General features: G+C 38.2%; 1 protein-coding gene across 2 annotated transcripts in view; it reads left to right on the forward strand.

Moving 5' to 3' along the window:
- CDK5RAP1 (CDK5 regulatory subunit associated protein 1) overlaps positions 1-22,878 on the forward strand; it is a 40,552-nt gene that overhangs the window by 5,201 nt on the left and 12,473 nt on the right. The window contains exons 1-11 of one of the 2 annotated variants that reach the window (XM_016162253.2): positions 4,865-5,028; positions 7,574-7,904; positions 9,505-9,608; positions 10,089-10,123; positions 11,182-11,282; positions 13,165-13,375; positions 14,823-14,943; positions 18,739-18,972; positions 19,209-19,306; positions 20,007-20,062; positions 21,157-21,287. In XM_016162253.2, coding sequence (XP_016017739.2) covers positions 7,595-7,904; positions 9,505-9,608; positions 10,089-10,123; positions 11,182-11,282; positions 13,165-13,375; positions 14,823-14,943; positions 18,739-18,972; positions 19,209-19,306; positions 20,007-20,062; positions 21,157-21,287 — 1,401 coding nt within the window. In that variant the 5' untranslated portion in view covers positions 4,865-5,028; positions 7,574-7,594. Of the gene's footprint in view, positions 1-4,864; positions 5,029-7,573; positions 7,905-9,504; positions 9,609-10,088; positions 10,124-11,181; positions 11,283-13,164; positions 13,376-14,822; positions 14,944-18,738; positions 18,973-19,208; positions 19,307-20,006; positions 20,063-21,156; positions 21,288-22,878 lie in introns of those variants that run through there. The other variant, XM_016162254.2, reaches the window with a different exon arrangement.

Below are 22,878 nucleotides of genomic sequence, written 5' to 3' on the forward strand. Positions count from 1 at the left end.
TCTGGCCCTGCACTAGCCAATAGAAATACTATGTGAACCACATATGCAATTATAAATTTTCTAGTAGCCGCATTAAAAAAAAAGATGAAAATAATTTTAATAGTATATTTAACCCAATAGATCCAAAATGTTACCACTTTAACACATAATATAAAACTTATTAATGAAATGTTTGACATTCTTTCTCATATTAAGTCTTCAAAATCTGATGTGTATTTTATAACTGCAACACATCTCTATTTAGATGCCAAAATGTCATGGAAATACTTGATCTGTATTTAGATTTCATAAAAAATAGATTTCATAAAATGTACAGTTTAAAAAATTGAATTCACATATTAAAATCATTCCAAATATATTCAAGTTTTCCAATAACTAAACTGAGTAACAGTTTTTAAATTAAAATTAATTTAAATTAAATTAAATTTAGTTTCTGATGCACACTAGCTGCATATCGAGTGCTCAGTAGTCACATGCAGCTAGAGGCTATTATATTAGACTAAGCAGTTCTAATTATGCCTCCATGTGAGGAAACTAAGGCTCACATGAAGTCACACAATAAGCCAGAGCCAGAACTGGTTCTAGAAACCTGGGGAAATGCAGGTAGGCAGAGATAACCCATCCTTGCCCACTCATCCATCTGTCTATCCATTCATTAACCCACTGTTCGATTGAGAAATATCTAGTGCACACCTACTTTGTGCTAGTACTTGGGGCCAGGAGCTTATTTGCTGGGAGTAGGACTGATGGGTCCCCATGCATGGGGGGGGGGGAGAAACACAGCAGAAACTCTCACAATCAAACGTATGACTCAGATTGGGTAGACACTTGGAAATAGAGAGGCCAGTGTGGGTCTTACCTGCTCTGGGGAGTTAGAGGTTTCAGAAGGAGACCTGAAGCTGATGTCCACCTGAAGGAGCATGCTAAAGATCAGCCACTGCTGCAAGAATGTTGTGGGGGGAGGAGGGGGGAAACTCTAATCTCAATGGTCATAGAAAGCAGCATTTATTTTTATGCTCCTGGAGCTGCATGTTGACTGCCATTTGACTGTTAGAAGCTGGGCTTGGCTGGGTGGCTTTGGTCCAGTTTGTGGGTTGGGTTCAGGTATACTCTATGTTTGTTCGTCTGGAGCCCAGGATGAAGGGCATTCGCTCCCAGGGCAGGCTCTTCTCATGGCAAGTCACTGGAGTTCAAAGACAAACAAACTGCACAAGCACATTTATATCCTCTGTCTGTATTATGTCTGCTCTCATTCTGTTGGCCAAAACAAGTCATATGGTTGAGCCTGACATCAGTGTGGAAGGAAGATGAAAGGAATAATTTGCTTGGTAGCAATGACAATTGTCAATGAGTAGGAGTTTTAGGTGAAAGGGTAATAATATCCTAGGTAACAGATCCCAAGGTGGGATGTAATATGGGGCTCCCAAACTTCTAGAACCTTGGGGGTTTGTTTTCATCACCTCGATTGACCAAAACACACTGCTAAGACTCCACAACACGACAACTGAAAGTGGATCTTTGTGGCTGAAATATCTGATGAGTAGTGGGGGTGGTGGTTGGAAATGGTCTCTGGCCCCCATGTGGGCTGGTATGTCCAGGGGGCAGGGTATTAGTAATATTAGGGATGGTTGTTGAGTGAGTGAGTGAGTGTATGTGTGAGTGTGTGTGCGCACGCGCGTGCATGTGTGTAGATAGGCTGGTATGTGGGGGCAGCATAATAGGTACCAGAGAACACCCCTCATGCTGCCAGCTTTGCTCCATAGGCAATCAGAACTGGCAAAGGTAGGTCTAACATCCTCTGACTTGCTGCCTCCTGGTATGGTCAAGAAGGGAGAAGGTGACACCTCCCTGTGAGGCTGCTAGAGAAAGGTCTAGATGTGAAAGAGCACAGTTCTAAGAGGCTGAGGGACCCAGGTTCAAATCCTGACTCCTCCCTGACTTCCATATTGGCAGCCCTAAAAGTGGCTTCCTTTCAGCTCTAGAATTCCTCTCTCCTGTGATTCTAGGAGAATAAGACAGAGAATAAAGAAGGAAGGGCCATGATGAAACAATAAGTAGGACCTGAAACAGGGAACTGCTGTGCCTGAAAAACAGGGTCTGTGCTGAGCATTTTCTTCTCTCAGTGTGATAGCTGGGAGGCTACCCCCTCAACATAACTTCTCTTGGGATGTAGGGGCTGCATCATGATGGGGCTTCCCCATGGCCAAATTAGGACAGGACATCTTCCCTGTGCAGCAAAAAATTTGACAGTAAACCTGAATATTTTTGCAACTGTAGTCTTTAAAATTCAGAATGTCCAGGAACTTGTTGCTAGAGTCTAAGAGTTTTCCAGGAATTCTGAAATTTTGTACTTTAATGGTGCTAATAATTCCCCCAAAGTTAACTGGAGAACCACGGTAAAAAACAAGAACCATAATACAGCTCTTGGCCTGGGTTTGCCTTTTTATATTTGACTGAATTAGCACGCAACAGTCATCTAAGTAGGAACTTTATTGCAGTATGCTTGAACTCCTGAAATCTGGGTTTGTTCCATCATCATCATTGGCCCCAAGACATCACACAGGTCCAGGACTCCTGTCTGGACAACTGTCACAGTTTCCAAAATGCTCTCCTGATTTATAGCCATGCCTTCCTGCCCCCAACACAGTGTATTTTCCGGACAGCAGCCACTTTATAGGCAAAGAAACTAGGAGTCAGCAGGGGTAACTGATTTGGCCATGGCTATAATGGTGAGCATCAGAGCCTTGATGGGAAGCCAACTAGTCCGGCCTTAAATTAGTCAGTAAGTGGTAAGAATAGTGCTTTAGGATCAGATTCTTCTGCCATGCACTAGTTGTGTAAGCTTCGGCACATGACTGTCTTTTGTATTTTAAGTTTTCTTGCCTGTAAAATGGGCCAGTAATAACCTCATAGAGTTCTTAGGAAGAGCCAAAGAGGTGAGATGCAGCAGGGAGTGTCAGGGTCCTCATAGCCTTACGAATTCATAGTTCTGGGGCCAGTGTCTGCATCTTATTGACAGACCTCCGTTCACAGGCAGAGCTGAAGCACTGACGAATAATACATGTATGAGCATATTTCCACCATGACTGCTAGTATATAACTATCACAGCTTCCTTGGGTGAAATAATACTGAAGTCTGTGTTTTACGTTGTTTTACACTGTTTCTCAGAGCTCCCCAACAGAATTAAGACCCAGATGCTCATCATGATAACTGGCTTTATAACATCTTTTGCTGGGTATCTCCCTTTCCCTGTTTAACTTCCTGACTATGCCTTCAGTGTTTCCTGAGATCACCCACGTGCTCTCAAATCCATGTCTCAGGATCTGCTTCTGGGAAACCCTAACAAAGACTTAATGCAATCATTTATTCATTCAAAAAATATTATTAAGTTATTCTGTGAGCCTGGGGATATTGCAGTGACAAGAGAGAATGTGTCCCTGCTCTCAAAAAGCTAAAAGTTTGGGAATAGGCAATGACCACTAAAAAAATAATGCTATCATTTTGCATAGTGACAAGTATTGTGAAGAAAATGATATAATAGTGATGGGAACAGTTTATATGGGGTGGTCAAAGGGCCTCTCCGAAGATACAATATTTAAGCTGAGATATGAAGGATGAGAAGGGACCAGCCATGGAACAATTTGGAGGAACATTACAGAAAGAGAATAGAAATGACTGAGATAAACATGTGCTTGGGGTATTGAAAGAGTAGAATAAAATTGCGTAATTGCAGTGTAGTCAACTAGAGAGAAAATGCTAGAAGTAATTAGTAAGAAGTAAGTAAGTGGTTGGAGAAGTACAAGTAAGCAGAGGCCAGATTATGCAGGTTCTAGGACACAGCAGGAAATCCAGATTTTGTTGCACAGGTAATGGCAAGCCACTGGGTGTTTTCAGCAAAGGAGTGATGTTATTTGAGTTGACAAAACAAACTTTCTTAGGCTCTATGTGGGAAATAGTCTGTAGGAGACAAGGGTAAGGGCAGATGCAAAAAGAACAGTTAGCAGGCTAATGCAATCATTTTCAAGATGACAGTGGCCTGAAGTAGAGTTGTAGCATGAGAAGAATAGGAAAATGGAAAGTGGACAGATTTGGGACATTTGGAGTTACAGATCACAGGACTCGCTGACAGATTGACTATGGAGATTGAGGGAAAAGAAACAAATATGACTCCTGTTTCTCCTAGTGCAACTGGGAGGATGCCTGGGTCATTTACTGAGATGGGTCACACTGGGAAGGAACAAGTTTTTGATTAGGATGTGTGTTTGTGGAAATGAAGAATTCTGTATTAAGAAGGGATAGTCATTAGACACCCAAGGGGAGGTGTCCCTTAGGCATCTGAACCTTGGATATGTAACTATAGGAGCGGGGAGGGTCCAGGCTGAAGGTATGAATCTGGGTCTTTAACCTAAGTGCAGCACTATCCACTAAAAATAGAATGTGAGCCAAGTATGTAATTAAAAATTTCCCAGTAGCCACATTAAAATGTAAAAAGAAAGCAGGGTCCGGCCTGGTTAGTACTTGGATGGGAGACCACCTAGGAAGACCTGGTGCTGTAGATGTGTGGGGGAAAAAAAGTAAAAAGAAACAGGTGAAATTAATTTAAATAATATTTATTTAATCCAATATATCCCAAATAGTACTTTAACACATAAGCAATATAAAAATTATTGATGAGACATTTTGCATCGTTTTGTCGACATCCAGTAAGTATTTCACATTTAGAGCACATTTAACTCGCACTCATCACATTTCAAGGGCTCAGTTGCCACAAGACGACTACTGGGTACCCTATGCTTCATGGGGCAGTGAAGGTTCTTCAAAGTCGGGAGCCGGGACTCACCCGGACCGTATAGAGAAGGCACTTCCGTTGGAACGACCCGGACGGAAGTCGCGGCTGCACGAAAGTCCCTCGTGTGCGCTCGCGCAGCTGCGGACAACTGTGAGGGGTACCGCGCTAGCTGAGAGGGTAACCGCGCGAGCTGGGAGGAGCTTCGGCTGCGGCACGCTGGCTGCTCAGGCTGCGGGAGGTGAGCGGCGCGCGGGGTAGAGGTGGCCTGCGCACCCGTCCATTCCCGCTCCGGGGGTGCAGGAGCGGCGGAGGCCCGGAAATGCGCAGTGTTCAATGGGTGGATGGCGCGGTGGTCACCGTGCGGACCCTGGAGTCATACTGTCGGAGTTTGCACCCCAGCCCCTCCGCCTACTCGCGGTGACCTTGGGCAAGTCACCGTTCTTAACCCAGAGCCTTAGCGTCATCACCTGTGAATTGGGGATGTTAGTAGAACCTGTCACACAGAGTTACTGCGAGGGTTAAATACGGTAATCCATGGGACAAATACGGTAATCCATGGGACGCCTTTAGCGCTACGACTGACAAAGTTGTAAACCACCGAATAAAATGGGATGCATTAGTGTTTATATTTATATTGAGATGAGGCTGTTGTCTCATGGTTATTGTTGACTTCTACCACAAACGCCTCTACATTGTGCTATGAACGCATTTTATTTGTATTATCTATCATATTCATCCTCCCAACAGGAGGTAGGTACTATTATCCCTATTTTATAAATGAAGAAATGAAAACTCACAGAGTTTAAGAAGCTCCCAGGTGTCCAAAGGTACTTGGCTAGGGAGCAGTTGGATCACATTCTAACTCTAGGGTCTTAACCACACTGCTCTATACCCACCATGGGATGGGGTGTGGGCTCTGGATGTGAAGTTACTGAAAACTTACTGAATGCCAATTTGGTTTTTAATTCTCACATCTCTGGGTGTGGCGGGGTGGGGGTATAGGGGTGGGTAGATACTACTTTTATCCTTATTTTACAGATATGGAATTGATGGCTCAGAGGCAGGAATTTGACTTACTCAAGGTCACACAGGGGTCAGAAATGGGTGACTTTAAAGCTCATACTAAAAGTCTGCTGTTCTCTGACACTTGAAGGTAGGTTAGCATTGCTCCTGTCTGAAGTGCTAGTAGCATATACGGCAGGTGATCAGCGTGGAGAGGTAACAGGCCACATCTGCTCATTTTACATGTACAGCACCTGCCATGAGCCAGTTACTAGAATGGGAGATGCTCAGGATGTAGATATGAATGAGATTTGTTTCCTACTTTCAGGGACCTCCCAGCTTATGAGGAATGGCAAAAGTGTAAGTAGTAAGTAACAGCAAACTTTAATGACTCTTGTGGTAGAGAATTAGAAGGAGGCTTTGGGAATCCAGAAGAGGATCACAACCTAGACCTTGGGAATGGTGTTTAAGACAGTCTTCCTGGAGGAAGTTTAGACCTAAAAGTAGCATAGTAGTTGGCCAAGTCAGTAGAGAGAAGATATACCAGCCAGAGAGAACAACATGTATTAAAGCCTAGAAAGCTAGTGAAGATCAGTACAAAGATGTCTGGTGTGGCTAGAGTGAGGCAGTCTGGCCGGAGATGTGAGGTCCCTTAAGAATATGTGATGGAAATTATGTCTCTATCTCTTGTGCTTTGAGTCACCTAGGTTTCTTCCTGGGAAGCAACCACTGTTTCCTATGCATTCTAGAGATGCGAGCACTTACAAATATTTCTTAATATTTATACCTTAATATTTCTGCCTTCCTCTACAGATTCAAGTATAACATACTATAGGTAGAATCTTTGCTTCCTCGCTTCTGTTATGTATAGGTTTAGTCCCATTTTCTAACAGTTGAATCTTATTCCATTGTATGGATGTACCATGACTTATTTATTTAGTCACTTAGCGATGATATTTACAGTTATTTCATTCCTTTGCTATTAGAAACATTGCTGCAACAGATATCCTTATACATAGGTCATTTTGCACATGTAAGGGTATATCTGTAGAGTAAATACCTAGGAATGAACTGCTTGGTCAAAGAGTTTTTGTGTCTGTAATTTTGGTGGAAAGTGGCAAATTTCCCTCTGCAAAGGTTGTGCCATTTTCCAGCCCTCTAGCCATGGGTGGGAAGTTCGAAGGCACTAATTTGAGACTCTTGGAGGGTGGAAGGAGCCACTGACCAGACAGATTGTGCTCCATGTTAGATACTTTCCTTTTGAATGAACTCAAAGGAAGATACTCTCAGACAGTTAAATGGTTTTCATAGTATTGGGAGTCAGCGTAGCAAGGTGGACAGCTCTGCTGCTTACTGGCTGTTGGGGATTAGTAAATTCCTCAGCTTCTCTGTGTCTATTTTCGCATCTCTGAATGGAATAATAATAGTGTCTGTTGCCTATTTTTTTCTTAGGATTGCTGTGAAGATTTTATGGGTTAATATACTTAAAGCCTTTGGAACTGGCACAAAGTGCTAGTTTATTTTGTCAGGGCTTCTCATCTCATCTCTACCACACCTTTGTTTTGAAAACAGACTTTCTGGATTTGTATCTCATCTCTGGAACTCCATTGTGTGAAGTGGGCAAGTTGTCTCAGTTTTTTCATCTGTGAAATAGGGATAATAATATTAAAAGTATCTTTTTTTCTTGAGGATTAAATGTATTAATATGCTTGAAGTGCTTAGAGCAGTGCCCTGTACATAGTGTTCAATAACTGTTGGTAATGTCTGTTATTCTTTTGCAGACTTGGGGCTGTTTTACTGCCATGCATCATTTACAGTGTATCTTCCAAGTGCAGAGGAGTCTGAGGTGTGGGTCCTTGGCCTCTGGGTCCTGGCTGCTGCTCAGGACCTGCAGAACACACAGCAGTTTTCCCAGCACTGCACGTCCTAGTCCAGAGGGGCAACAGGAGGATGGAGCTCGGAAGGATTTCAGCTCAAGGCTGGCCACTGGACCGACTTTTGAGCATTTTTTAAGGAGTGCTTCAGTGCCTCAAGAGAAGCTGCTTTCTCCAGAAGTGGAGGACCCACCACCATATCTCACAGTGGATGAACTTTTAGGGAGGCAGAGAAAAGGTTGGTTTTATTTTTCTTTCTTTGGACTTTCTGCTTTGCTCTTTTCCAGCTTCCATGGCCTGATTCTTAACTGTTCTTTTATTACAGACTTGGCTTTGGAGGGTTACAGTGTGAGAAGGCTGCTAAGTTACAGAACTTTAAACTCCACCAAGTAACATTAATATAAAGAAACATAGTGTTGGTACACGCAACTGCGGGATAGAGTCCTGGGGAGTCTGGTTAACCTTTGGAAACCCTATAATTTCTGGTCTGATTTTTAGTTCGTCTTAATTATAAGGCAGCTTTTTCAATTGGCGCTGTAGAAATTCACTCTTTATGTTTAGGCTGAGGTTTTCTTAGAAACATTATGCAATCAGTTAACTGCCTCAAAAAATGTTTGTTTGAGGAGACATTAGGGACAATCAGACCTCTCCCCCTTTGCCCTTTTTCAAAAAGTATTTCTTTTATAATTCTTAAAGATTTGGTTGCAATTATATGGTGAAAATTATTTGTAAGTTGCTGTGTTTAACATTTTTCCAAATACTACAGTCTTCATAATTACATTTTTAAAAATTGGTACAAAATATCACATTGTGCCTTACCATGATTTCCAACCTGTCCCCTATAGTTGGACATTATGTTGTTTCAAAATTTTTATATTATAAATAATACTATAAATATCTCATCTCTATCTCTATATATTTCTATCTCTTTCTATGCATAGAGATGTGGATATAGATATTAATAGTTAGATGTTGTTTCTCTTATTTTTTTTTCCAAAATGAATCACTAGGAGTTAAATTAGTAAATTATGGAGTATGTACACCTTGTCAACTTGTGGCTCCTTATAGGTATTTTGCAGTTCTTTATAGTTTGTTGAAAATCCCAATTTTCCCCTCCCCGTCCCTCCCTTCCTTCCCTTTCTTTCTTTCAAAATTACTGCTATTTTCTATTGGTTTTTATATGATTCTTTGTCATTCAACTTTTAACTCCATTTGGAATTTATTTGGGTGTGCTGATGGAGACAGGAATTGATATAGGAATTTAGTTTGAAGAGGCTAACTAAATTGCCTGAGTGCGAAATTGATGTTCTTAAAACTTGGCGCAAAGTGTGTTTTATGTCATTATAATCCTGCTTGCTTTCATTTAAGACATTTAAAGTTACCCTAAGAAGTTGTCTCATTTTTATTTTGTGGCTTTATGTACCCTCTGGCTACTGCCGCTACCTCCAGAGGCTGGAGAACCTCATTTTGAGAAGAAGTGTAACATGTGGATTTAAATTTTTTTTTCCTATGTTGATAATCAATGCCATTAGCTAGCCTTCCCTTTTCTAATTGTTTTTATAACCATATTTCCTTGATTCTAAGGTGCATGTTTTCCCCATGTTTTAAATGCATGGCTTACAATTGATGTATATATAGAATGTAGTATTTCTTTTATTTTAAACGTTCTCATTAATTCGGTAGTACATCTGACGATTAAGGGTAACTTAGAATTGAGGTACGAGGGGGCTTAGTGGATAATAGTTGTGTCAGGTGTTTCTGGGGCATTTGAGGAGGAGACTTTTTGAGACATTGGTCCCTATTTATCTGCCTACCATGAAATCCCCCTCTCGTTGCAGTCTATCTTGAGACCTATGGCTGCCAGATGAATGTGAATGACACGGAGATAGCCTGGTCCATCTTACAGAAGAATGGCTACCTAAGAACAAATAACCTCCAAGAGGTAAACATATTTCCTATGTATTTCCCCATGTTTCCTGGGTTTGAGTGAGACTCTCTACATTTGTGCCAGTTCTTAGATGCAGTTTTAGGAACAGGGTACAGCCTGGTGAGAGTGAGTTCCTTTGAGTAAAGTGTGCAGATGAGATCGAGGTATACATTTGTTTCATTTATTTTTGAAACTTTTACAACGGTACTCACCTTCATGCAAGGAACTAAGTAAAAAATGGACTGCGAGGAGGGAGAGAACGAGACTTAGTGTTTAATGGGTACAGAGTTTTAGTTGGGGAAGATGAAATAGTTCTGGAAGGTTGATGGTGGTGATGGTTGCACAACAGTCTGAACTGTACACTTAAAATTGGTTAAAATGGCAAATAGTATGTATGTTTTTCCAGAGTTAAAAAAGAAAGGGCCATGGGGAGTTACTTTACAAGGCTAATTTCAAAGATCATAATTTTCTTTTCTTCCCTTTCTTTCTACTCAGGCTGATGTTATCCTTCTCATCACATGTTCTATCAGGTGAGAATTTGTTTTTTACTTAGTGAATATATCCTATATAATAATATCTGGCACTGCCAGAGCTAACGTTGCCAGGTTGGTCTACCTATGAGGATGAACCAATGGGTTTGCAGTTTTACAGTAGTAGAGACAGTAATGATAGAACTGGTTGACATTTGCTGAGCATATACGGTTTGTCAGGTCATGTGCTGAGCACTGTACATTCATTAAGTAATTAAATTCTCACAACGATTCTAAGAGATAGGTGCTGTCATCAAACTCAATTTATAGATGAGGAAATTGAGAGTGTGCTGACTCACTTAACTTTTCCTATAGCTTTTCTTGCAGTTAGTGGCACATGTTTTATGTTGTAGTTCACATCATAGGGATTAGGGTGTAGTCAGTGGCCGAGGGACAAGTTCTTTTGAACAGAAATTGGTGGCATTTATCACAGGTGAACATACCCTGTTTCTTACTTAGTTTCTGTGTACAAGATATGCTAATGTTAGTGTTTCCTCAGATGGCTATACTACCAATTAATTAATTCAACATTTTCTTCTGAGGGTCTCTGCTACAAGATACTGAAATAGATGCTTTAGGAGATTCAGAAATGAACCTTTTACAGAGCCTGGCTTTAAGGGGCTTAGGTGGATATGGGAACTAAGACAGACAAATAGCTCTAACATTTGGTGGAAAGCACTAGGTAAAAAAAAAAAAAGATCAAACAATAAAAAGGATAAATTGTTAAATACAGGGAAAAATATGAAGCGATAACGTAGTTCAAAGGAAAGAGCATAAACTCTCCAACAGAGTAGAGTTGGGAAGACTTTGCTTTTGAGTTTGGCTTAAAGGATTGTCAGGACTTGGAGATGTACAGGAAGGGCGTCATTCTAGGAATGGTGAATTATAACAGGTGGCGCTTCTTCTGTTACCTCCCTACCTACCTTCCCTAAGCCAGAAGGGTAGATAGTCATTTAAAGGGTTGAAGGTTATTTTTATTTTCTTTCCATTGTCTTACTCTTTTAGATTGCTCTGTAGTTTATTTGCAGGTTCAGGTCTATCTCTTTTGCTCTCTATAGGGAGAAGGCTGAACAGACCATCTGGAATCGTTTACATCAGCTTAAAGTCCTGAAGACAAAACGGCTCCGCTCCCAAGTCCCTCTGAGGATTGGGATTCTAGGTATCCGGTAATTTGCAGATTTTGTGTTTCGAAACCTGGGCTCCATGTAGCTATATGTGCTAGGGTATTCTTTAGAAGCTGGATTCCCAGTCTGTGAAGAAATCTTTATCTTGTACTTTATGTCAGAAGCTATAGAATTAAATGAGATAAAACTCATAAAAAGGCTTTTCATAGTGCCTTGAAGTAATAGATACTCAAAAAGTGGTCTGTCCTTCCAGGAGTCTAATGTGGCTCATGGTGGCACAGAGTTATGGATAGGGATGAGTTTGGAATCTGATTCCTGAAGCATGCCCAAGTGAAGATTTAGATCTGCACTGACCAGTATGGTAGCTAGTAGCCACATGTGGTTATTTGTTTAATTAAGCTTAGATAATATTAAAAATTTACTTCTTCAATCTCACTGCCATGTAGCGACTGCTCAGTAGCCACTCTCGATTAGTGGCTTCCAGTGTGAACAGTACAGATTACGAACATTTCCATCATCTTAGAAAGTTTCATTGAACAGCTCCGATCTAGATAGCTGGGAAGCATATTTCAAAAATAATTTCATACCCTTTTGTTTCCAGAATGTAGTTAATATTTTTAACTTTAAAACAGACTGTGTCCATTTTAGAATAGTTAAATTAATTCCTCTTGTGATGGGTGAAAACACAGTTGGAGCATATCCTATTACATAGATTAATGTACTAAGTGATACAGGAAGATGGAAAGATTAGCTGAAATGTTACATTTCAGTTCTTTCGTTGTAGACTTCCCTAGGTGTATGTTGGTTGGGAATTTGAGAAATCTCAAAAATAGTTTTTTTAATGGTAAAATATGTAACATAAAATTTACCATTTTAACCCCCTTCCTCTCATTTTAACCCTTTTAAAATGTACAGTTCAGTGCCATTAAGTACATTCACATTGTTGTGCAACCATGGCCACCATCCGTTTTCAGAACTTTTTCATCTTCCTAAGCTGAATCTCTATCTATTAAACATAATTTCCCATTTCCCCCCTCACCTTAGCCTTTGGCAACCACCATTCTACTTTTTGTCTCTATGAATTTGACTACTCTAGGTACTTCATATAAGTGGAATCATACAATATTTATCCTTTGTGACTGGCTTATTTTACTTAGAATAGTGTCTTTAAGGTTCATCTATATTGTAGAATGTGTCAGAATTTCTTTCCCTTTTAAGGCTGAATAATATTCCATTGTATGTGTATTCCACATCCATTGATGGACACTTAGGTTGCTTCACTTTTTGGCTGTTGTGAATAATGCTGCTGTGAACGTGTATGTATAACCAATAATAGTTCTTAAACACATGTTTTCAAAGGGTGTTTGTAATAAAATGGACTTTTTGTTAATTTGATAGCTTTACTAATAACAATATTTTTTTAAGATATGGATGGTTAATTCATTTCTTACAGGTTTTAGTAAGTATTTTGGGCAAGAAGAGGGATAAAGAGTATAAGTACAGTTGTGTATAAGTAAGTTTTATTTTTAAAAATAAGTTCCTGATGCAAAATATATACATATATACACACACGTGTGTGTGTGTGTGTGTGTGTGTGTGTGTATTATTATTATTTTTGTGGCAAGTAATTTTCAATTAAGAAAAGAGGTTCATACCTAAAAAGGGTTTTGGATGGTGGTTTAATTTTTTTCTGGGCATTTAATTGAATTGCTCTTGAGTCCTTTTCTATTGGTTTTCTTGTATAGGAAGATGCAGGTTCCAGTGCTTTGGAAGCATTGGGCTAATTTAAGGGATGATGTTAAATTATTAGAGAGGTTTATGTGCCCTGGTCTCTGATCCAGCTGGAGATACTGTGTACTGAGAAGCTATGAGACCTGATGAATTTGAAAACAGATGCTTATTTTGTTTCCCTCTCAGGTTGTATGGCTGAGAGATTGAAGGAGGAGATCCTCAAAAAAGAAAAAATGGTAGATATTTTGGCTGGTCCAGATGCCTATCGGGACCTTCCTCGGCTGTTGGCTATTGCCGAGTCAGGCCAGCAAGCTGCCAACGTGCTGCTCTCTTTGGATGAGACCTATGCCGATGTCATGCCAGTCCAGACTAGCCCCAGTGCTACATCTGCCTTTGTGTGAGTCACTGACCAAGAGACAGGGAGTAAACTTTCTCACTTTTAAAATAACATGTTAATTCCGTTACATTAAAAAAATAATACATGCACATAGTACAAAAGACAAAAAATGATATATAAGACTCTCTCACACCTGTCATCCCATCTCCTAGGCTACCTCTCAGAGGCAGCCGTGTTAGTAGTTTCTTGTATAATCTTTTGAGAAGTTTTTTTTTTTTTTTTTGCATATGCATTCATATGCATAAAGTGAAGTCTTTCCTACCCTCCCTTCTATACTCTTATTTTTTCACTTAAGAAAATACACTTTGGGCTTTACGGATTCTTTTTTTCCCTCCTCCGATATTTTAAGTTAAAAAAAGAAGTAAAGATCTGGTGACAAAATAGTTCACATTTATTGAAGAATATGTGGAAAAGATATGAAAACATAAAGAAGGAAGTAAGAATTACCTATACCCCTGCCAACTAATGACAGACTATTATCATTTTGGTGTATATCATTGCTGTCCTTTTCTTTATACTTATGTGTGTATGCTTTTTGTGTGTGTTTGTAAAAATTGGCTTTTGGTGTACTTAATTTTATAATCTTTTTCTCATTTAAAATGAATGTTTCTTATTTTATTAAATTTGTTTTGTAACAAAGATGGGCAAATTGGCCTGTTTTAGTAAATAAGGTTTAATCGAAATAGAGCCATGCCCATTTATTTACATTCGTGGCTGCTTTCACCACTATAGTAGCAGAATTGAGTAGTTGTGACAGAGATTATATGGTCTACAAAATCTAAAATCTTTATTGTAGTATTTTACAGAAAAAGTTGCCCATCTCTGTCATTTTAATGGCTATCCAATACTCTGTTGTTAGAATGCTTAATTATTTATTTAATATAGCTAACATTTAACAATTTTTCAGTGAACATCTTTGATACGTGTCTATCAATAATTATCTCCTTAAGATAAATTGAGGCTTTCATATATAGGATGCAAATGAAAGAAAATGATTTAACATACATACCTAGCATTTGGACCAGAAGTAAGTGTGTTTTAAATCCAAGATCTCTGCTCCTTATGTACACTTTATATTTTTGGAGTCTGGATGTAAAAAGTTCAAACAATATATAAATATAAATAGTAGAAAGCCAGGTGTGGTATGTCTGTACCCCATTCCTTTACCACTGTGGTCCCTCAGGGTAACCACTATATCCACCATTTAATGTTTGATTTATATCCTGGGATTAGATACTAGTTTTTAAAGATACTGTTATTAGATACTGTTTTTAAAGATAAAAAATGTCTGTCTTAGCATTTCTTAGATCTTAGATTGGTCCAGTGTGAGCAGGCTGTCAAGAGAATTCATAGTCAAAGGATAATGCTAACAGAGCTGTGGCCTGCTCCTTGGTTTAGACCAAGACATTCTGCTGCCATTACTAAGTTCTGGTGCTTTTCTCCCCAGGTCTATTATGCGAGGCTGTGACAACATGTGCAGCTACTGCATTGTCCCTTTCACGCGTGGCCGAGAGAGGAGTCGGCCTGTTGCCTCCATATTAGAGGAAGTGAGGAAGCTTTCTGAGCAGGTAAAAGTTCCGACTTTCTTACTGAGACAATGTTTTTGAGAGGATGGAGACAACTTTCTAGTTTTGCAGCCTGTGCTGTCTTTAACTGTACAAGTTTAGAACCGTACCTGGCCAGAAAGAAATGCCTGGGTGTACATCTTTGATTTGCTGCTTATGAATTATAGGCAGATCTGTGACATTTGCTTAGGAGGCAGCACAGTAGAATGGAGGAGCATGAGTTTAGAATCAGATGACAGAGTATGAATTGTGGCTCCACCATTCTCTGGCTTGGTTCCCTGGCACTGGTCATTTAACTGCCTTCTTTGAAATATAGCTTCTTTACTTATGAAAGAGGAATGAAATATTAACTGCCTTGCTAGATTATTGGAAGGATTGTTATTGGAAGGATATGGTAGTTTAAATGTTTTTCAACTATTTGGCACATAGTAATTTTTCAGAGATTGATTTATTAATCTCTATGTCTATTCTAGGGAAACCTCCTACATCGCTTGTTCATTTTACCACTGGGCCAGCTCACTAGTTGGGGGACAGAGAATATGAGGGTAGTGAATCAGATCAGAGGCCAGAAGAGATATATCTATCTGTTGTCTTCTTCCTGTTGGGAGCTGGTCCCTCAACTCTTGAGGAGGTCTCTCCCCAACCCTCTCCCAAATCTTCCAGCCATGCAGAATAGGACAATAAGTGGGAATATGGAGCTTTTCTCCCAGTAGAGTCTGTCTGTTATCTTGCTTTGGCTCAGGAACCATGGGAAGCTAGCCCTTGATCTAGTTCTAAGTCAGCCATTTGCCTTTGTTCCTACACTCTGACAGTGCTTCTTCTCTTCCCCCAACCCCAGATTCTTGTTTCCTGATTTGGTCCCTGACTGTTCACAGGTACTGTGAGGTATTCTGTTCCCCATGTCCTACCTCTCCAAGTGCTTCCCTGTCTAAAGTTGTCTCCTTCTTCTCTTCCATCTCCCCTATAATACCAAAACTCATTCCTTTAGGATAGAGCCATTCTATAGAGACATTAGGTAGATTCAGGTGATGACAAAAACTCCCTAACCTTTCTAAGGTATTTGCATATAAAAGAAGGAACTTGATAACATTAAAGCTAATCATTAGTGAATTCAAAGTCATCGACTTGTGAAAAGTTAAGATTCTGCATTGTGTTTTAAAGTATCTGTTAGTCACTTAATTTTTTTTTCCTTCAAGTAACTTTTTAAAAGTTATTTCTTTCATTTAGATTTTTAGACTACAGTTGCAGAGAATATTGTTCCTTTAACAGAATGTTTATTCATTCAAACAATGGTTATTGATGGGAAGTTTTTTAAGAAAGCAGCCTTTTAAAAAGCCTCATTATTTTTTATATGAAAAAATTTAAATACATGGAAAAGAGAGAATAGTATTGTGACTCCTCTTCCCCAGGTAATAATCACTTAAATTTAATAATTGTTATGTTTTGCTATATTTGCTTTATTTACTTTTTTGTTGATAAAGTATTTCAAAGTGTAGCATGATATTTTATCCTTAACTAATTATGCATTTCTAAAAAATAAGGATATTTTCAATACCATCAATTCTTCTAATAAAATTAACAAAAATTGCTAAATATCTCAATCGCAGATCACCCATGTTTAGATTTTCCCAATTGTCCAGTAACTCTTTTTGCATTTGGTTATGTCTTGTTATATGTGTGTATTTTACTTACTTTTGTATCCTGCTTTTTTTTAATATTTAAATTTACATAAAAGTTGCAAAGATAGTTACCTCTAAATGTTAACATCTTGCTTAACTTTGGTACATTTATCAAAACTAAAAGATTAACATTGGTACATTACTATTAACTAACTTCAGACTTTATTCTGATTTTGCCAGATTCACCACTAATGTCTTGTCTTTTTAAGATCCAATCCAGGATCTACATTGCATTTAGTATATCCTGTTTTTTTAAACTAACATTATGTTACAAGTTGTAAAAATACTCTTTTTTGAGACTAGAGTCATGACAATTAAATGCATAGCATTGTCGTGGAGTTGGATTCTGATCAGGAGAAAAAAAAAAGTTAAAGAAAAAAGTTTTTTATGTAGTTTTGATCTCAGTGTCTAAGCAATTTTATATCCTGTCATTGATAGGATAGTGTGAGCATTTTCCCATGTCATTAACAGCTTTTAACTTTATTTTTGTAGCTTTCCTTGCTATGGATGGACTGTAATTTACTTATAGGACAACAGCTTTCAAATTGCTTTCAATTCTTCCTGTTAAAACAATGCCGTGTAGATGTACATCTCTATTCATTAATTTTTGTCCATGTTGATGGTTATAAGATAAATTCCTAGACATTCCCTGTTACTGAAAAAGATAAAAGATATAAAAGACTTTACTTGGACAATTGGTAAAAATTTGATTTTATGGAATATTGGATTAGATAATAGCATTGTATCAGTATTTCTGATTTTGATAATTGTCCTGTGATTATGTAGGAAATTGTTCTTATTTTTAGGAAATATATACTGACACATTTAGGGATAAAAGTGTATGATGTTTGCAACTTATCCTAGATGGCTCATAATGTGTGTTTACACGTGTATAGAGAGTGTACATATATAAGTGTGTGAATGTAAGTGGTAAATAAATGGGACATAATAATGGTCAGTGACTCTGAGCAAAGGGTGTATGGGAGTTCTTTGCATTACTATAATTTTTCTGATGTCAAAATAAGTTACAAAAAATAACTTCTTATAGCAGTTATCATTTTTCTGAAATTTTGTGTTGTAAATTTTCAAACACAAGACAGATTGAAAGACTAGTACAATAAATATGTTTATTAATATTCTGTCATGGTTACGTTATATGCCTATATCTATAGATGTTTAAATATAATTTTTCTGAACCTTTTGAATATAAGTTGTAGAAACCAGGCTACTTCATCCTGGATACTTTAGTATGCATTTTCTCAGAAGAAATTTTCTCTCCTTAACCATAATACACTGTACATAATCACATGTAGGAAATTTAATAATAAACTAATATTATCTAATATGCAATCCATATTCAAAATTTATTAATTGTCCTTAGTTATCTTATCGCAGTTTGAAAATCAAACAGCAATAAGATAACTAAGGACAATTAATAAATTGTCCTTAGTTATCTTATTGCTGTTTGATTTTCAAACTGCGATCCAGTCAAGATTTGTGTAGTTTCATTTGGTTATATTTCTTCAATTTCTACGTTAGATTAAACAGCCCATTCCCTTTTCTGTTGTTTGCTTTAAATAATGCATTAATTTTTTTGAAGAGATCAGATACTGCTGGATTTGTTTGATTGCTTTCTCATTTAAACTATTCCCTTGAATTCTGGTAAACTGGAAGTTAGATGTAAAGGCTTGATTCTATTAGGCTAAATATTTTTGGTAAGAATAGACGATAATTATATAATAGTCACCTGACAAAATGGTATCCTAATTTGATTTATGGTGTTATAAATTAACCATTAGTGAACATTGAGTTTGTATCCAGTTTCTTGCTACTCTAAAAAGTGTTATGAAGATTAATGTTTACATAAGGTTTTATACCGAAGTTCAGTTTTTCACACAAGATGCCCAGGTATGAAATTATTGGGTAAAGACAGAACATGTTTATGGATGGCTCTTGGTAGGTTCAGCTAATTTTATTTTATATTTTATTTTATTTTATTTTATAGGATTTAATCTAATTTAATTTTTTGGGTTAAGCTAATTTTAATTAGTGATTTGACATAAAACTACCACACTAGTTTTTAAATTGCTTCCAATATACATCTTTTTCCTCTTTTCAGGGGCTGAAAGAGGTGACACTACTTGGTCAGAATGTTAATAGTTTTCGGGACAATTCAGAGGTCCAGTTCAACAGCGCAGCAGTGTCCACCAACCTCAGCCGTGGCTTCTCAGCCAACTATAAAATCAAGCAAGGGGGCCTTCGTTTTGCTCACCTTCTGGATCAAGTCTCCAGAATAGATCCTGAAATGAGGATCCGTTTCACCTCTCCCCACCCCAAGGACTTTCCTGATGAGGTGAGTGTCTATAGTTAACTGTGTCAAACTGGAATCAGTATCCTTAAGCATCTCTGTCTGGTACAGACAGAACATAGTTTGAACAAAAGTAAAGGATTTGGGTAATTCATGTTTTTGGTTTAATCAGCTTCTTAATTATTTGGAAATTAACCTTGGAGAATAGTAAAGGTGGTATTCCTTTCTGCAAGATTTTTTGAGGAGACTTTGATGACCTTTAATGTGTTTTATTTGATCAGGTTCTGCAGCTGATTCATGAGAGAGACAATATCTGTAAACAGATCCACCTACCAGCCCAGAGTGGAAGCAGCCGTGTATTGGATGCCATGCGAAGGGGGTTAGACTTGCATTGGGAGGGGGTATCCTGTACCTTTCCATGTTTCCTTAAGGTAGACAGTGTCTAAGAACCTATTGTAGTATGTGGCCATGTAGTACCTCCTAAATAAATATTATGTGAGTAAACCCATGGACATTGTAATTAGCTCTCGTTCACTCTGTAAGTATAGACTAAGGACTGGATCATTCATTTGTTTAGCCTATTTTAATTAAGCACCTACTGTGTGGCACACTATAAGATTTTGATCTTTTAGCTGTTAACATTAAAGTTTTTAGGTATTGGAATTTAAGTGTAGCTCTGTGTGTTCACTTACTTTGGAAACAAATATTGCAGAGATAAGACTGAAAGGAGAATGTGACAGATAGGAAGCCGTATGGAACTAGTGTTTTGCCTTGTTTTTGACATTGGCAAAGAGTTAGAGATCCTCTTGAGCGTTTAATCTGTCCTCACGTATTAGTTAAATGCAAAAGGCTATTTAAAGTAGTTTATGTTCTTGAACTAAAAATTCATAGGCCCTACATTAGGTTACAGTTCAGGATTTGGGTCATAATGGGTCTTTTGGAAACTTTAACCTAGTTTTGTACTGTCCTCTGTGGGTGAGAAGTGATTACATGCCATAATTCATAGTGTTATCTTTTTATAGCATTTATTAAAAGAAGATTGGTTCATCTAAGCCTTTTCTTTTTGTTCTTTATTGCAGCTATTCTAGAGAAGCTTATGTGGAGTTAATTCATCATATCAGAGAATCTATTCCAGGTACGTTTAAGAATGTATTCTGCTAAGCATGTTACTCTACCAGGGACCACAGTCTTCTTGGTCAGATACAAGCAACACCTGTGGCAATACCTCATAACACCTTTTACACTTGTTTTGCTTCTCTTCATTTCTATCTCTTTCTCTCTTTACTTCTTTCTGATTTTTTAATGTCTTGGTCTTGCTAGAAATACTCAGAGGTTTAGATCTGCTTGAGGCCTCAAGGCTAAGGAGATTTCTATAGTTTTTGTGTTTCTGAACATATGGGAGAGATGTTGTATTTTTTCATTAGTTGGCAAAGTTATGTATAGTCTAAAATAGTTCTGATTTGGGGGCAATTGATACCTTTAAAAATGTGTACTTAGAGGTAATTCCTTTCCTATTTATCTTAACTTATACTCCTTTTTCCCTTGTCCTTTCCTCCTAATAAAATTACTCTCTAGGCTTTTTAGATTTTGTTGACAATGTCTACATTTCCTTCCCAAATTTCTAATTATTGTAACTTGTATTAAGCACAAATACTTTCATTTTTGATGAGGCATGATAGTGTGGAGGTTCTCTGGGCTTCAGTTTCCTCATCTATGATATGCAGTTAGTAGTACTCACCTCATTAGATTATTGGGATAATTAAATAAGTTGAGTTAAATAGTAAAGTGTAGCACTTAGTAAATATACAGTACCTAGTCATTGTTACTATCTTAAATGAACATTGTTTAAAACTAACTTCAAAAGTATATTTGTATGGGGCACTGCAATATTTTCACCAGTAAAAGCAGGACCATTTTGAAAATGTGGATTCCTACTGTATCTCTAAATCCTACAGTTGAAGTAAAAATACCTTTTTTAGTGCTGAGGGGAATGTAGACTGAGAAGCCCGGCTCTGGCATGGGAACACTGTAGATAAGAAAATCTGTCTGCCCCCTCCCCACCCCCTGCCCCTTGTTTTACAGTGACTGTTATGTTATACCTATACATGAGCTGAATAGTTCCAGGAAAGACCTTACAGTTGCTGTTCCTCCCCCTGTAGCCTATGAGTGCCGAAGGCCTCTTTTGAAGATAAGCAGCAGAGGTATGCTGTCCTTCATTGTGTGTTGCAGGTGTGAGCCTCAGCAGTGATTTCATTGCTGGCTTCTGTGGTGAGACAGAGGAAGATCACCTCCAGACAGTATCTTTACTTCAGGAAGTTCAGTACAACATGGGCTTCCTATTTGCCTACAGCATGAGACAGGTGAGCTCTGGTATGGGGGAGGAGCTACTTCTATGTTGGAATGACATCATTCTTGACCAGCTTGGGGCTGACCACAGATAACTGGGAAGAAAAGAAAGTGGCAGAAAGGTAGTCCTTGAGAAACCACAGGATCTTATCATTTATTTCTTTATTTTTTCTGATTAACCTGTCTACTGTTTTACATAATTCAGCAATTTGAGATAAAATATAATTACCTGTACCAATATTTCTTTTTATTAGAATGTTTTAAATTAGGTTGTTTATAATTTGAATGTGGAGGGAGGGACATTTTTCACTTTATAACAAACCTAAAATTATTTCTAAGCATTCAGAACTCTTTTGGCCTACAGATGTGATTTGTTTTACAGAGGCTCTTTGTCATCCTCCCAGCCATCTTCAGCTATTTTAGTTTCCATTTTTCTAGGCCAAGTGAACTCACTGATATTCACTTTAGAGAGTCCCCTATAACACAGATTTCCAGGTAAACAGTATGAAAGGAGACATGGAAGGAAACGGAGAGTAATGGATCTTTCTTGCAGAGAGGGGATAGTCTTGGTCTGCTGCCATTTTTTGGTGGTAGGGATCTGTTGCCAGGGTCACATCTCATTTCTGCAGTCACCTTGGGGCCAGCTTGCCTTGTGTTTGGATTGGAGGCTGAGGATCCTCTGTGGCCATGGATTCAGGAAAGCTAACCGATGAATGAATGAGTCTATGACCTTATCTACTGTCAACTCAGCTGCCATCAATCAAGCTAATTTATGCCTTTTAAAGCCCACTGCCTAGTGTTCTATAGGCAGTGTGAGTGGGCCATTTGTATATTTATATCTCTTACAGAATTATTTTAGGGATGAAGCTTCAGAGGAGCTGTTGGGTTCCATTTTCCTTCTTTTCCATGGACATCATAAACATGCAAGAGGAATTCTTTATAATGTTAGATTTGGGAAATGGGTTTTCATTGTATTGTGGAAGCATATCCTGTGGGCATTGAATATGAGTGTTCATAATTGGAATTTAATTCCTAGGTTAGAGTTAAGGTTTTAGAGACTTAATCAAGTAGCCTAGTAGATGAGGGCAAGCACTTAAATTGCTCCTCTCTCACTTAATTAACTGTGTGACCTTGGGAAGGGTCCTTTATTTCTTCATGTGAATTGGGGATAACATTAGTATCAACTTCAGGTTGTTTTGGGGATTAAATAAGATGTATAAAGCACATAGAACAGTGCTTTGTAAAGTGTCCAATAGAGGTAAGTTGTTAGTAATAAAACACTAGCGTAAACCCACTAAGAGAATTCTGTTTTATGATTTTCTACTCATTCTCTATTTTCCTCTGTGGATTTGGTAGTTCCCTCAAAGATGGATTGATTTGAATGTCTAGACTTTGGTCTACTGATTTCTCATTCCATGCTTTTGTCTGGCTCAGTGGTTCTCAAACTGTATTATGGGCTCATGTATATAAGGTAAAGATATATTTAATGTATAAACATATATGTACACTGTGGTTTTGGATGACGTAAAGGCTTTTCAAGGATAAAGTTTTCTTTTTGAGGGGTGGGACTAGGTAATACATGCTAATGGTATAAAATTTAAAAGG

The sequence above is a fragment of the Rousettus aegyptiacus genome, unplaced genomic scaffold, assembly GCF_014176215.1.
Source record: "Rousettus aegyptiacus isolate mRouAeg1 unplaced genomic scaffold, mRouAeg1.p scaffold_m13_p_12, whole genome shotgun sequence".
Classification (NCBI taxonomy): domain Eukaryota; kingdom Metazoa; phylum Chordata; class Mammalia; order Chiroptera; family Pteropodidae; genus Rousettus; species Rousettus aegyptiacus.